Below are 16,303 nucleotides of genomic sequence, written 5' to 3'. Positions count from 1 at the left end.
TGGCAGTTCAGGCTGGACTGTTCCCAATGAGCACAGGGTCAAGACTGATTTGCATATGGCTGGGTCCAAACTGGAAAGGCATAGTTAAAAAAAAATATGGATTTAAGCCCAGATCTCTGTACTGGGGTGAATGTATGACATTGTTCTGCATTCTGACCATCAATTGTTTTTTTTGAATTATGTAAGAACAACATTACGTCCTTATTTTATGGAAGTTTCCAAAATATACGGAAGATTGTCACCACCCTTCAGCACCGGAAGTGACATCACTGGATCTCTCATCATCTACCTGCACAGGAAGTGGAATCACTGAATTGCCCATCATCCATCTGGACAGGAAGTGACATTACTGGTTTTCCTGTCATACGCGTCTTTAATAAAAAAGAAGTCAAGCACCAAGACTTCATTTCCAACCACCCAACAGCTCAAGAGGTGACTTCACTGGAACTCCCATCATCCACATGCACAGGAAGTGACATCTCTGAATTTCCATATCATCCACTTGGACAGGAAGGGACATTCCAGGCTTTCTTGCCAAAACAGTCTTTAAAAGAAGAAGCAAAGCAAGAGGACTATATTTCCCATCACTCATCACTTACTTAATGACATCTGCAACACGGACATGCCCGTCTGCGCCCAACACCAGGAACCGTAGTTTAAAACTCTGCAGCACTCCTTAGGTTGTCAGACCCCAGACGCCATTCCAGGAAACTGCTGCCATGTCGCACCTCGCACCGCGTTAGGAGCTTTCACCTGTACCCAATGTCGGTCCTACAGCAGACACCCATCCACACCTCCCACGCAAACACAAACAACCCCCTCAAATTCCCCTCCCAACACACACACACACACCACACAAGCACCAACAACACCCACACTCCCACCGTACTCCACACGCAGCAGCAAACTTACCCGTTATCACCCAATCGCATGCATGCTTCTCAACACACAATTACTGAGCAAAAACACAACCGAAATATTGGCCCTTCTGAGCAGCGATGTCCCCGACATCCTCTTGTTCATAGAGACCTGGCTCAACTCCTCATCGGCTCCTGACATTGCTGCGGCAATCTCAGCGGACTACAAGATCGCTTGACAAGGACCACATTCACAAGCCAGGAAGAGGACTCACTGTCATCTACAACGATTCCATCAAATGAACAACATCAACAGAGAACGCCCCCCTATTCATGGAACACCGTAACTGTAAACTGCAAATCTCCAACAAATTCACAGTGTACGTAACCCTCACCTACCGACCACTCGGACCACTAACCACCTTTACCAACCTCATTACCAACTTTGTCGCTCCTCATCGATTCCAGAGCCTACATTCTCCATCGGTGACCTCTACCTTCACTTGGATGGCCGAAACTACACCTGCTTCACAGCTCTCCTCGAAACTTGAGCAGCATCAGACTCAGAAAGCTCGTCACAGAACCAACCCACATCACAGGACACCATCATCCACCACAAGTGGCAGCATCAAATTCAGCCCCACCACACAGCTCACTTGGAGCGACCAGTCTATCATCCACTTCCAAATCAGCACACCTCAAGTCAACACCCCTACCAGGTTCAGTACGCCTAGCTGCAGCTGGGGCAAAATAACAGAAGCAGACTGGCTCAGCGCCCTCAGGACTGATCAGCATAACCCCACAGACAATCTCGACAAGGACATCAACAACTGGATCAAGAACTGCGCAGACTCCCTTGCACCTATCAAACTCAACAAGCTTAGTAGATCAAACAAGCAGGCCAGCTGATACACAGAATACCTCTGAGACACCAAATGTCACCGTAAACAGCCGGAAAGGAAATGGATGGCCAGCCACAACTCCACTGACCGAACTACCTACAAGGCTGCACTCAAACACTATCACCAGCAAATGAGAGACACCGAGAAAAAAGCACTTTTGGACCGGTTTGAAGAAAGCTCCAACAGCTGCAAGAGATCTCCTCGATAGTCAAGGATTTCACCTCGTCCTCAGCCACTGTCAACAAAATTGCTTCCTCCGAACAACTCTGCTACAACCTATCCAACTTCTTCCACAACAAAATGTCAAATATCTACAGCAACTTAACACACCACTCTAACCTCAGAGAACTCATTGCTAACATATCCACCACCAACCAAGGTGGCCACCTCACCGAATGGAAAACTCTCACCAGAAACAACACAATGGCAATCATGCGGACCATCCACTCAGAAGCCCCAACGGACCTATGCCCCCACAACTTGTGCAACCTGGAGGCATCACCAATCAGCACAACCCTGACCCACATCATCAACACCTACATTATGTCCACCACTTTCTCAGATGAATGGAAACATGCAGAAATCAATGCCTTCCTCAAGAATCCCACAGCCGACCCAAATCAACTCAGCAACTTCCAATACATCTCCCTGCTCTCCTACCTAGTCAAAGTGATTGAGAAGGCCATTAACAAGCAACTCACAACCCACCTTGAACTTCACCATCTTTTAGACAACACACAATCAGGATTCAGAAGGAGCCACAGCACCGAAACAGCACTCATTGAGGCCACCAACATTGGAAACATCCTGGACCGAGGAGAAACAGCAGTCCTCAACCTGCTCAACCTCTCAGCAGCCTTAGACGCTGTCTCCCACAACATCCTCATTAGAAGACTCCTAAAAATTGGCATACAAGAATCCGCTCTCAAATAGATCTGTTCCTTCCTCACAAGAAGAACCCATATGGTCATGCTTCCACCCTTCACATCAGAAACCAAGAAACTGATATGCAGTGTCCCACAGGGATCAATCCTGAGCCCCACTCTTTTCAATATATACTTGGCACTGCTCGCCAACATCATCGGATCACAAGACACAAGACATCATGTCATTGACTATGCCAATGACACCCATTTCATCCTCCCTCTGATAGATAAGACAAACACCAACAGGACCATCTTCACCAACTGCATGACCATGGTAACAGACTGGATGCTAACCAACTGCCTGAAGCTCAACTCTGACAAGACGGAAATACTGGTCTTTGGCAACAAGACCTTTCATGGGCTTGCACCTGGTGGCAATCAGAGCTAGAAACCACACCCACAGAGCACGCAAGGAATCTGGGGATCATCCTAGGTAACAAGCTTAACATGGCGACTCAAGTCAACGCATTGTGCACCTCCTGCTTCCACAGCCTACGCATGTTGCGAAAGATCTTCAAATGGTTGCCTCAGAACACCAGAAGTACTGTCACGCAAGCACTCATCACCTGCAAGCTGGGCTTCGGCAACACTCTGTATGCCGGAATCTCCAAACAACTCTACCCATTTACAAGCACAGCCAATTCAAATTTCTCATGCACACTTACAAAGCCTTACATAACACATGGCCAGAATACCTGGATTTAGGCCCAGATCTCTGTACTGGGGTGAATGTTTAACATTCTGTCCATCAAATGTTCTTTTTGCATTGTCACCCCAAGGGGGACGGGTATGCCCCGATTTGGGTCCAGTGCTCTCCATGGCACTTGAATCAAACTAGCCTGGCTGATGAAGAGTCAAACCCAGTAACCGGTCCCGGGATGCTTGTTTCCAGTCCAGGGAGGACCTGGCCTGGCAGTTCGGTCTGAACTGCTCCCATGGGGAACTGGATCAAGACTGATTTGCGTATGGTTGGGTTCAAACAGGAAGGGCATGGGAGCAAAAAAATGATGGATTTTGGCCCTGGCCTCCATACTTGGGTGAATGTTTCACATTGTTCAACATTCTGTCCATCAGTTGTTCTTTTTACAGAATACATGAACAGCCACATATACTTTCACCAATCCACCATACACTCACACTTGTGCACACTCTGTGTATCCGCATAAACAAAACTGGAGGTCACGCATTCTCTTTCATCGCACCCAAGACATGGAACGACCACCCTCAACACATCTGAGCCTCCTCGTCACTTCTTGAGTTCCGCAAGAAGCTGAAGACCTGGCTCTTCATTTAAGCACCTTGGAACCACACACCTTGCCCAAGCTTCTGCATACCCTCTCGGTGATTAGTGCACTGTACTAATCAACATAACTTAACAGTGCGTGCCAAACATCTTAGCTGGATCACCAAAGTAAGTGCTGCATGCAGGTGGCAAGACGCTGTTGAAGCAGCTAATATTGTCCTTATATTTAAATTATGCAAACACGTTTGCATGTGTGTGCAAATCTTTAATTTGTTATTGACTGGTCTCTTAGACATACAAACCAAAAATGGAGAGAAAGGGATTCTCACAATGGATAACCATTGGAGGGGGTTACTCCCAGTCCCCTAATCAGTACAGTATCAAACAGTATCAAACAAAGCCAGGGAGTACTCCCAATCGACAGAAAACTGTCTATAGGGTATTGGAACGTGGAGCAAGTGAAGAAATAATCTTTCTTAAGAAGACCCCTCACTCACCAACCTGGTTGGCGACATGCTTCATCATCGAGGTCCCACCCGGATAGCCGAGTGCCATCCGGGTGTGCTGCGACACCTGACTACAGTGGAGCTGGTTTTTAGGATGAAGGTGAATAGTGAATTTAGATTAAAAAATTGGCCAGATTGAACCCAATTGAAAGTATTTTATTCCAGGGTAATTTGGACAATGATTAAAAATAGTGAAGATACCAGGGAAGGTTAGTCGATTGGGAGTACTCCCTGGCTTTGTTTGATACTGGTCTCTTAGACAGTCATCTCTAGTTTGTTCTTGAAATTGTCCAAATCTTCAGATTTCACCCAGGGCATACATTTTAAGAATATATTCCAGAGTGCCTGAAGGTGGGCTTTTAGGCACCACTAATTCTTTGTTGCTTTCAGGAGTGTTATTAGTGTATACACGGGGCTGCATAGCTGCTCAGATGTTCCTTTTTTTACTTTAGCAACAGCTTTTAGTGAAGAGTAGATTTCAAGCAAATTAGATATTAATGGTACGAAATGCAGGTTCATAATAACAAATATATGCTTATACACGTGCCGAATTGCCTTAGTAACCTTGTCTGCTTTTCACCTATTCTGTTTGTCAGGAAACATCGACAGCCCCTGTTTAAAAATGTAAACAAATTGCTGTTTGTCTGTTATAATCAATCTTTTCTTGTGAGCGCATCACATGCCATGGTCAATTTATCAAACTGAGGCAGCGGTACAGATTTAGGATTATGTGCAATTATTGAGCTGTTTGAGAATGAGGGGCATCATTGGAGCTCTGTGAGAATGTAAGCGCTTATAGTGACACTACTCTGGAATGAAGTGCTTTGACTGGGTAGTGCATTTATAAATTAAATGAATAATTTAATAAAGATATGGAAAAAAGTGCACTAATCTAGATATGTGGGAATGCATGTGGCTGAGGAACATCCGTTGAGCAGTCTTAATCCACTCTGACCATCACGTATCTTGATGCCCCCAAATTTAGCTCTTATCCCACCTCTTGCTTTTGATGTGAGTGAGTGCATGAATGAGAGTCCTGGGTTAGTTGGTGTTAGTGGATACTGAGTTAGACATTGAGCTCGAGGAGGGGTCTGCTTTGGCACTCTGCAGTGTCTCAGACCAATCTTCAAATTTTTCGACCCTACCACCAGGCAAATCATAGTTCAAGCTATGGTCCTGAGCAGACTGGACTATGCCAGTTCGCTTCTACTAGGAGTCAACAAAGCGGAGCTTTTCGCCTCCAGCGCATTCAAAACGCGGCGGCCAGGATGCTGGTTGGCCTGCCAAGATTTTGCTCTGCCCGCCAAACCATCCAAAATCTGCATTGGCTCCCGATGGAGCAGAGGATTAAATTTAAGGCACTCTGCCTCACTTTTAAAATTCTAAAGTTGTCCACTCCTCCCATTCTCGCCCAGACCATTTCCCCTTATCTCCCGAATAGAGCGCTTCGCTCTGCGGGGTTAAATCTGGCTATTGTCCCCCGCTTCAAAAGAGCTAGAATGGGCGGACGCTCTTTTTCGGTGCTAGCCGCCTCACTCTGGAATACCCTCCCCCCTTCGCTCCGTTCCATCCCCAATCTTCTTCCTTTCAGGAAATGTTTGAAAACCTTCCTGTTTTCCACGGTTTAGGTCCTTCACCTCATCTGCGATTAGTATTTCTTCGCCGTTATGTTGTACCATCTCCTCAGCGCCAGGACGCCACTTTGCTGCGGCATCTGCGCGCTTTACAAAAATAAATAACATAACATAACATAACAGTGAATGCATGGCTGTGTTGATGTGAATAAGTGCATGGGTGAGAGCCTTGGGTGAGCTGGTCTAAGTGGGTGCATGAGTACGTTGCACTGAGTTCATGAGTGAGGGTACGCTTGAGTTACTTTGAAAGCCTTTTTCATACTGCTTTTCACGTGCTATGGGGCATTTATTTGAATGCATCTATGAGGCTCTTCGGAGCAGCTGGTGTGAGTGTGTACGCGATGAGACCATGAGTGTGTTAAAGTCAATGGCTGCATGAGTGCGGGTCTTGTGTGATGTGGGTATGAGTGGGTGCATGAGTGAGGGTTATACTTCAGTTAGTTTGAGTGAGAGTCAAATGTGAGTGGGTATACTGTGAGTGAATGCATGTTTTGAATTAAGTGAATGCTTGAATGAGGTCATTTGGTGAGCTGGGTGAGTCACTGAGTGAGTGGATGTGATTGAGGGTCCTAGTTGAGTCGTGTGAGTGGTCACATGGTGAGAGAATGAGTGACTGTATGAGGGGGGTCATGAATGAGTCATTATGTTTGAGGGTCTTGGGTTAGCTGGTGTGCATGGGTTATTGCTGAGACCTTAAGTGAGTGCCTGAGGGCATTTCCATGAATGGGTACATATATACAGTTGCACAGAAACGGCACAAATACTGTATCCTTACACATGGTCATGGGGTGTGTCAGCTACTTTTCAGCACCTTATAAATTCCATTTTTTTATTACTTTATTTGGTTGATATTGTAGTGCATAATCAATGACCTCACACTGGGATGTAATTTAAGGGAATAATGCCTAGCTGAAAGCTGAGTACCACCAACCTTAATTGTTATTCTGGCAAACAGTCTACATTGGGAAAGCCTCATTATCTTAAACATAACTTAAAATTTGGGCAATAGAAGGTTTCACTGCTCTTCCTTTACAAATCAGCATGGCTGATTTTTCACTGCTTGCATAGAGGGAAAAGCCTCCCTCTGCTATAAACAATTTGTGTCAGTATGCTGTACTTTTATATAAATGCATCTGCCTTAAAACTGAGCTGGTCCGTGATCTTTCAGACTAATTTCCTATTCGAACATATACGAGAACTTTTAGTGTGTTCTCAGGAAGCCAAAGAATATGTGAGCTCTATTAGGCATGCCCCAGCCACATCAAACCATGGTAGGAACCCAAACACACACCGGATCACCTGAACCATCACATCGGTCAGAAGATTTAATATCTGTTTCAAAAAGCGGCTCTCTGGGTTTTCCCAGGAGACACTTGATCACAGGCCAGTCGTTCTGCACCATACAGGGCCTACAGAGGTACTGTACTTTTAAATGGTAGTAAAGGGGGGTAGTAGATAGGCTTCCTTACTCCTGATTAAACTTTGCTAAGCAGGCTGAAGATGTCCTTAAGTTAAAAATGTAGAGCGAGCCCCCCTCTCGGCCTGGGCTACGGAAGTTTTATTTTGCATTCAGCTACAAAAGATTGAGAAAATTGATTTTAAACACTGTAAACGTTTTAAACAATGACTTCCTTTTTAGAATTGGGTAGCCATGCATAAGTAGATGTTATGTTATATGCACTTGTACCGCGCGCAGATACTCTGAGGAGTGTCCCTGCGCGAGCCTTGTGAGGGTCAGAATCAAAGTTAAATAATAGAACTAGAATAGAAGAGTTTTCAGCTTTTTCTTAAAGATCAAAGAGTCTTTGACGTCCCTCAAAGGCAATGGCAGAGCATTCCATGCCTGCCCCGCCTGCCGGCCAAAGGAGCTCCCGCCTAGCCTTTGGCAATTAAATCGAGGAATCTGCACCAGAAGTTGGGAGGAAGAACGCAGCTGTCTTGCCGGGGTATAGAAAGCTAATCTCTTCTGAAGATAGATGGGACCCAGACCGCGGAGGGCTTTGTGAGCAATGGATAACATTTTGAATTTTATCCGAGCCTCTGCCAGGAGCCAATGCAGGGAGCGCAGATGAGAACGCACACTGCACCTGCTGGTCAGGCCATGCAGGAGTCGGGCGGCCGAATTTTGAATCACCTGCAATTTATTTGAAAGGTAACCCGGAATGCCAGCATACAGTGCATTAGCGTAGTCGAGGCGCGAGAGAATTAAAGCACGAACAACAGTTTCCTTTGCAGCAATGGGCAGAAGAGGAAGAAACTTCCTCAGAGACTTCAGGATGCTAAAACAAGTTTCGGCCAGCTTCTTAATCTGCAATGAGAAGATCAGGTTCTCATTGAACCAGACACCGAGATTCTTAACAGAGTCACCCGTAAAGCTATGAAGGGGGGGAGCCAGGGGGCCAGAACTTCTCTCAGAAGTTAGCGGGGAATCAAATTGATTGTTCTGCTGGATACTTCTAACCACAGATTCTTCACCTGTAGAATATCCCTTGGTGCCAGACCGTATGGATTTTTCTTAGCATTAGCAAACCATGAATTGCGGCTGCATACGGAGGTAGGTAAAGGGGTCTTCGTTCATTGGGGAATCCCTCTGGTGACTCTCTCCTCCACAGCGTGAAAGGGCTTTGCCGACTTTTCAGCATTTTTCAATTTCCGCTGCAGGGAACTTAGGGGTCGGGTTTTGTCTGACATGAGAATTCCTGCTCCACAATGCATTCCAACCTATTCCCATAATTCCAGGGGTTCTGAGGGAGATACGTCAGAATCCGGTGCAGGTGAATCTGATCGCATCAGACTGGCCTTTGACAGTGTGGTACACAGATGATGTCATGTCTAGGGTGGGTCCTGGCATTGACACTAAGTTGAGCACCACCTGCCAATGCGAGAGACCTGTTTGATGCTTACAGAATCTAGTTTGGCACTGGAGATGATTTAGGAGTTGAGGAGTCTGAGGGTATACAAGAGTATCCACCAGAAAGATTGTTACCAAAGGTAAGTTAGTTTAAGTAACTAATTAATTCCAGCACCAAGAAACCAATTGCTCGTATTGTGTGTTAAAGATGTACTAAGTCATTTATCCAGAGGAGAAATAAATTTACATTTATATCTGAATTAAAAAGCATGTATTTACTGCATATTTGTTGATGAAAGTAGCGTTTGTTAACTATTAATTATTTAAAATAATTTATTTTGAAGGTATCTGAATGCAGACAATCCTCAGTGAAACAATCTGAGGGTTTGAAGGGGTATGTCAGTATAACACTTATGATGCATATCGTGCTTGGCAAACATGTATACCTTATTAATTTTCAATGTTTAGGATGAGTTGACAACAACCAAACGAAGCTATGAAGACCAGTTAAGTATGATGAGTGATCATCTTTGCAGTATGAATGAGACATTATCCAAGCAGAGGGATGAAATTGATGCTTTAAAGATGGGAATTAAGGTAAACTGTTTTTAATTTAAGAAACCTTTTTTCCGAAGGTACTTTTTGTGTAGGAAAATCTTTTTCTGTGACAGATAAAACTTTTCTTGGTTCTCATACCTTACCACGAAAATGCAGTGGTATCTCCTTGCTAGTGGATAACCAGGAACTTGGGTATGCAACCTCTTCTGTGACATTGTGTATGCTATTAATGAGCTACCTCTCCTACAACTTCTGCTTTACATTTTAATTCTCTGCTCTTAAAATCTTTTATCTACCAGTACAACTATAAACTGTCTTCGGCAGAAATATGATTTCTGACTTTCTCTGTTTAACAACTTCTGGCTTTGTTTTTTCTTTGTGTCTTGGCCTTAATGTGCCTAAGCTCAATTTGTTGAAGAGTGCACCGTGCTCTCTGCTTTCTTTATTTTCCTATGGTCCTCTTCAAACTTTCCTGGCTCAATCATTACCACTTTACACTGTGTCATGTTTAAACTTTTTAAAGCCTTAGCATGTTTGAAAGAATATGGTTTGAATGGTCTTTCATTAAATCGGCTAATGGTAGAAACAGTTTAAGGTCTTTGTATTTGATTGCAAATGTGTAATAACTTAAGAACTGTTTACCCACTTCTTCCATATTTGACAGTAGCTTCAAACCCACGCAATGGCAATGATGTCTAAAGATAAGTAACAGGCAACTTCACATTCCGAAAGAGAAAGACAAACAGAAAAGTCATGTTCGAGGCATATGAGCTGCAGATTACACACTTTTGCATAGATCGCCATCTGGTGTTGGGCCTGGATGTTTGCAGTTTGTTTTTCCTCTTGGAAAGTCTTTGGAAGTCACGAGGTCGGTGACTCCTCCCTTGGATCGTATTGCGCATGGGCTTCAGCTCCATCCTCAGATTGTTTTTTTCCGCCATCGGGCTCGGATGTAATACTTCGCGCTCCGGTTCCGAACATTTCCAGTTCGACGATCGAAGCGGAATCCTCGCTCATCGCGGTATTGTTCAGATCCTGATCTCCTCAATCACCTTCTTTTCGACACACCTTCGATTCCAGTCGTCGACGGCGGCTTTCGGGCCTATCCAAGCTCCGGTCCCGGCTGATGGAAAGAACTCCATTCAAGAAGTGCCCTCGATGCGGGTCCAAATTCCCCCACACCGATCTTCATGAGGTGTGCAACCTCTGCCTATCCCCTGAACACGAGGCTCGAGACTGTCCCGCCTGCAAGTCTTTCAGATCGAAAAAGACTATTCGAGATCGAAGGGCCAGACGAAACATGGCGCACTCCTCGACCTCCGTTCCAGTCGACATTTTCGGGGACGACGTCGAAGCTCAGGGACAGCAGCACACCGAAGAGGACCTCGTTAGTGCTTCCGAAGCCGACGACTCGGATGTGGAGGACATCACCCCGGCGCAGAGGGTCGTGAGTACTATACCCACACCCGCGCCGACACCCAAAAAGGCTTCGGTCACACCTTCGCCTCCGGGCCTAGGCAAGACCAAAGACACTGCTTCAAACACCCCACCTTCGGGCCCGGTGAAGAAGCCTAATAAGCCTTCCGGCGGCTTTGGCTCGAGCCAGCCTGCCAGTGTTGCCGATAAACACACTTCGGCACCGAAAAAGAAACCGGCCTCTACCTCGACACCGAGCTCCGCACCAAAGTCCTCGGTGTCGAAACCCAGCCTTTCGGTGCCGACCAAACATCATAAGGCCCTCGGCACCGACACTCCCGAGCCGAAGCCTACCTCGGCGCCAACCAAAAAATCGGAGGTTCCAAAAAAGCACGGCATGGACAAGCATAAAAAGCCATCGGACCCGAAACCTTTGGCGCCGACTGAACAAACATTGTCTCAGGAACTGTTTACACCGGATCCTTTGCAAAAGACACTTACCAAGGATCCAAAAACTGGATATTTGGCACTTTCTACTAAAAAGAGACATTTGGACAAGCCGGCTCCGCCTCCACCTCCAAAGAGGAAAGACTATGCTACCTCCCCTTTCAGAGTGCCTTCCCCACCTCCTCCACCCTCTCCACCTCCGCCCCCTCCGCCTTCTCCACCCCTGCCTCATTGCTCTCCGACCCCGTCTCCAGACCATGATGATCAGGGGGACCCATACCATGATCCAGGGGATGTGCCACAAGACCCCACCCCTACAGGATCCCCAGACCCATGGGACAATTATAATAATCCAGACATTCCAGATGTCCCACAAGATGACCTTTATCCATCCAGGCCATCTCCACCAGAAGACTCATTAGGTTTTCACCACCTACTTCAGAGGGCTGCACATTATCACGGGGTAGAGCTACACACTGACCCAGTAGAGGAAGATTTCCTCCTCGACACTTTTGATACCGCACATAGGTCTACTTCTATACTACCTATGCTCAAGGGGTAATAAAACATGCGCCAGAGGTTTTTAAAGACCCAGTCAGGGCTAGGGTCATTAACCCACGCATAGAGAAGAAGTATAAAGCTGCCCCCACAGATCCTGCCTATATCAAAGGGCCAGCGCCACTGGATTCCCTAGTGGTCTCCACTGCACGGAAGAGGTCAAACTCCCAGGCGTCAGGCGACGCACCACCACCTAACAAGGAGTCAAAGCTACTGGACGCGTCAGGAAAGCGCACTGCGTCACAGGCAGCCAATATATGACGTATCGCCAACACTCAAGCGCTATTGGCCAGATACGACAGGGCGCATTATGATGAACTAGAAACCATCATGCACCATCTCCCAGAAAGATACAAAAATAGGGCCAATGAGTTCATTCAAGAGGGTAAGACCATAACTAACACCTCTATACGCTGTGCCTTAGACGCAGCAGACACAGCCTCCAGGGCCATTAGCGTCGTCCTCCATCGCCATGCTTGGCTGAGAGTTTCAGGCTTTAAACCCGAGGTACAAGCCTCCATATTAAATCATCCATTTGATCAAGAACATCTATTCGGCCCAAAGGTAGATGAGGCCCTCGAGAAGATGAAGGACACAGATACGGCGAAATCTATGGGAGCCCTGCAGTCACATCCTCCTAGGCGCTCCTTTCGCCGCTCTTCCTTTCGGGGCACGGCAGAGGCTACTCCTCAGATAGCGCGTCCACGTCCTACAAATCCCCTGCTCAATCCACCTTCACAAGGGGTTATCAAAGAGGCGGCTATAGAGGCAATAACAATAAAGGCAGAGGCAAAACAAATACCGCCCGCTCTGCCACACCGCCTACCCAATGACTTCCCCCTGCTCCCTCCAGACCATCCCACTCCGGTCGGGGGCAGGTTACAAAATTTCCTTCACGTCTGGGAGACCATCACATCAGATGGGTGACCCAAATTATTCGTTCAGGGTACTGCCTAGAATTGACATCCACCCCCCCCACCCCCAACATTCCACCCAGGCAACGCCCAATGTCACAAGAACATTCCACGTTACTAAAACAGGAAGTAATCTCCCTCCTACAAAAACAGGTGATAGAACAAGTCCCTGCCAATCAGCAAAATTTAGGGGTCTACTCCCTATATTTTCTGATACCAAAAAGAGACGAGACTCTACGACCTATCTTAGATCTCCGGCCTCTAAACACATACATACATTCGGACCATTTTCACATGGTAACACTTCAGCAGGTACTTCCGCTCCTCTCCCAAAACGACGTTCTCACCACACTGGACTTGAAAGACGCATACTTTCACATTCCGGTACACCATGCTCTCAGAAAGTACCTCAGATTTGTAGTGGACGGGCAACACTACCAGTTCAAAGTGCCCCCATTCGGAGTCACAACAGCACCAAGGGTATTCACCAAGTGCCTAGCGGTAGTGGCGGCACACCTCAGAAGACAGCACATTCACGTCTTCCCATATTTGGACGACTGGCTAATAAAAGCCACGTCCTACAACCAATGTGTACATCACACCGCCACTACCATTCAACTACTTCACCAGCTAGGCTTCACAGTGAAACACCAAAAGCCCCAGCTAATACCATCCCACACAAAGCAATACCTCGGTGCCACCATAGACACCTCAAAAGGCATAGCCTACCCCAATCCTGCCAGGATTGCAAGCATTCAGGCTTTGCGTCGAAGATTCATACCTCAACACTCTCTCACACCAAGAGTGTTTATGCAACTGATAGGGATGATGGCCTCTTGCATTTTCATAGTGCCCCATGCAAGACTCCAGATGCGTCCACTCCAAGAGTGCTTAGCGCGCCAATGGAACCAGGCCCAGGGGCAACTGACAGATCTGGTGTTGGTAGACGGTCGCACCCATCGCTCTCTGCAGTGGTGGAACACCTCAAATCTTTCCAGAGGTCGACCGTTCCTGGACCCAGTTCCACAAATAATCCTAACAATAGACGCATCGCTCTCCGGCTGGGGAGCTCATCTACTACACCTCACAGTGCAGGGCACATGGACGCCGCAACAAAAGTTACTCCATATCAACCATCTGGAGTTACTGGCAATCTTTCTAGCCCTAAAATCCTTTCAGACACAGATTTTAGGCAAGGCAGTCCTTTTTCGCACAGACAACATGACCGCCATGTACTACATTCAAAAACAAGGTGGCACACACTCTCCACAGCTCTCTCAACTAGCACAGAGCATATGGAGATGGGCAATTCCACACAAAATCTTTCTCCAAGCCCAACATGTCCCAGGAGTCCAAACCACCATGGCAGATCTGCTCAGCAGACAGACGCAGCAGATCCAGGAGTGGGAACTTCACCCGCAGGTTCTTCACCCGTTCTTTCAGATGTGGGGGCATCCACAGATAGACCTCTTCGCCACCCACAAAAACAAAAAATACCCAAGCTTCGCCGCCAGATACCCACACCCATTGTCCGAAGGCAATGCGATATGGATGAAATGGTCAGGCAAATTTGCGTACGCCTTTCCACCTCTCCCACTAATTCCATTAGTGGTGCGAAAGCTACAACAGCACTCCCTCACACTGATTCTAGTAGCTCCAACATGGGCCAGACAACGGTGGTACACCACGCTGCTGGAACTCTCGGTAGTGCCACACCTCTCACCATGCCTCCTAACCCAGAACCATGGAGAGATCAGACACCCGGACCCAGCTCAGCTCAAACTTGCGATCTGGCTCCTGAGATCCTAGAATTCGGATACCTTAACCTTCCCCCCCGACTGTATGAGAAGCTAGACGCCCTACCACTAGAGCCTGCTACGCTGCCAAGTGGAAAAGATTTGTTTTATATTGCCATAACAACACAATCAACCCTCTAGACGCATCTATACAGCACATCATATGCTACTTACTCCATCTACAAAGGTGTAACCTAGCATATACATCCATTTGGCTACACCTCGCAGCAATTGCCGCTTACCTACAAAACAGACAGCACCTATCACTTTTCAGAGTGCCTGCCATTAAAGCCTTCATGGAAGGCCTCAAACGGATAATTTCCCCCAGAGTACCACCCTCACCTGTGTGGAACTTAAATATAGTTCTCCAAATGCACCCGAACAAGGTTGTCCTCCGTACCAACCCAAAATTCCTACCCAAAGTCATTTCACCCTTTCATTTAAACCAATCGGTAGAATTACCGTTTTTTTTCTCGCAACCTCAAACTGTTGCAGAAAGGGCTCTACACACACTGGATGTTAAAAGGGCCTTACTTTACTATATCCAGAGAACACAACCTTTCAGAAAGACAAAACAACTGTTTGTCTCTTTCTCTCCACCACATAAAGGCAACCCCATCTCTAAATCGGGGATAGCTAGGTGGATTGTAAAATGCATACAGATTTGCTACCACAAAGCAAAACGCACGCTATCTGTTCCCCCTAAAGCCCACTGTACAAGAAAGATAGGGGCTTCTATGGCTTTTCTAGGGAACATCCCATTAGATGATATCTGCAAAGCAGCTACATGGTCAACACCGCACACTTTCACTAAACATTACTGTGTAGATGTGCAAACCAAGCAACAAGCTAGTGTGGGCCAGGCTGTACTAAAAACACTATTTCAAACCACTGCAACAGAAACCGGTGGTCGCCGCTAGGGTTGAGAACTGCTATAAAGTCTATGCAAAAGTGTGTAATCTGCAGCTCATATGCCTCGAACGGAATATGCTACTTACCAGTATGCATCTGTTCTTGGCATGTAGAGCTGCAGATCTACACACGCCCACCCGCCTCCACGGCTACCTGTATCTGTTCCAGTATTTAGATACAACACACATGGGTTTCTTCACTGTTATTACTACGCTCCATCTTTCCCTGTTGGCGAAAAACAATCTGAGGATGGAGCCGAAGCCCATGCGCAATACGATCCAAGGGAGGAGTCACTGACCTCGTGACTTCCAAAGACTTTCCAAGAGGAAAAACAAACTGCAAACATCCGGGCCCAACACCAGATGGCGATCTATGCAAAAGTGTGTAGATCTGCAGCTCTACATGCCAAGAACAGATGCATACTGGTAAGTAGCATATTCCTTCTGCCCATGAACTCATGCATATAATGCTTCACAAGAATCTTGTTGGTCACCTCCAACAGTATCAAACACTAAACAATTCAATATTCTATCCAACCTGCTGGCAATTACCCAAGATATCTGAGCTTTAGTAATGCAAAACACAACCACGCACAAGTTCAACAGACCACTCTCACTCCATTCGACAAGAAACCCAGAATGGAAATGGGCAACAAAATTCCGAAAACATCGCAGAACCATTCTGTGGTGGGAGTGTGCTATACAAATGCACATAACATAACATTTGCCAGTCAATCAATCCCCAAGGTTTTATTGTTTAGATTTTTGGTATTCGTTCACTCAT

At 46.5% G+C, this 16,303-nt stretch overlaps 1 protein-coding gene across 1 annotated transcript in view; it reads left to right on the top strand.

Annotated features, from left to right (window-relative positions):
* PPP1R21 (protein phosphatase 1 regulatory subunit 21) overlaps positions 1-16,303 on the top strand; it is a 395,061-nt gene that overhangs the window by 329,157 nt on the left and 49,601 nt on the right. Inside the window, exon 21 of the mRNA XM_085612732.1 lies at positions 9,388-9,516. Within this exon, the coding sequence (XP_085468858.1) occupies positions 9,388-9,516 (129 nt within the window). The remainder of the gene's footprint in view (positions 1-9,387; positions 9,517-16,303) is intronic.

This window comes from Triturus cristatus, chromosome 6 (assembly GCF_964204655.1).
Source record: "Triturus cristatus chromosome 6, aTriCri1.1, whole genome shotgun sequence".
Lineage (NCBI taxonomy): Eukaryota > Metazoa > Chordata > Amphibia > Caudata > Salamandridae > Triturus > Triturus cristatus.
Note: the sequence above shows the minus strand (reverse complement) of the source record. Positions and strands in the feature narration are given on the sequence as shown.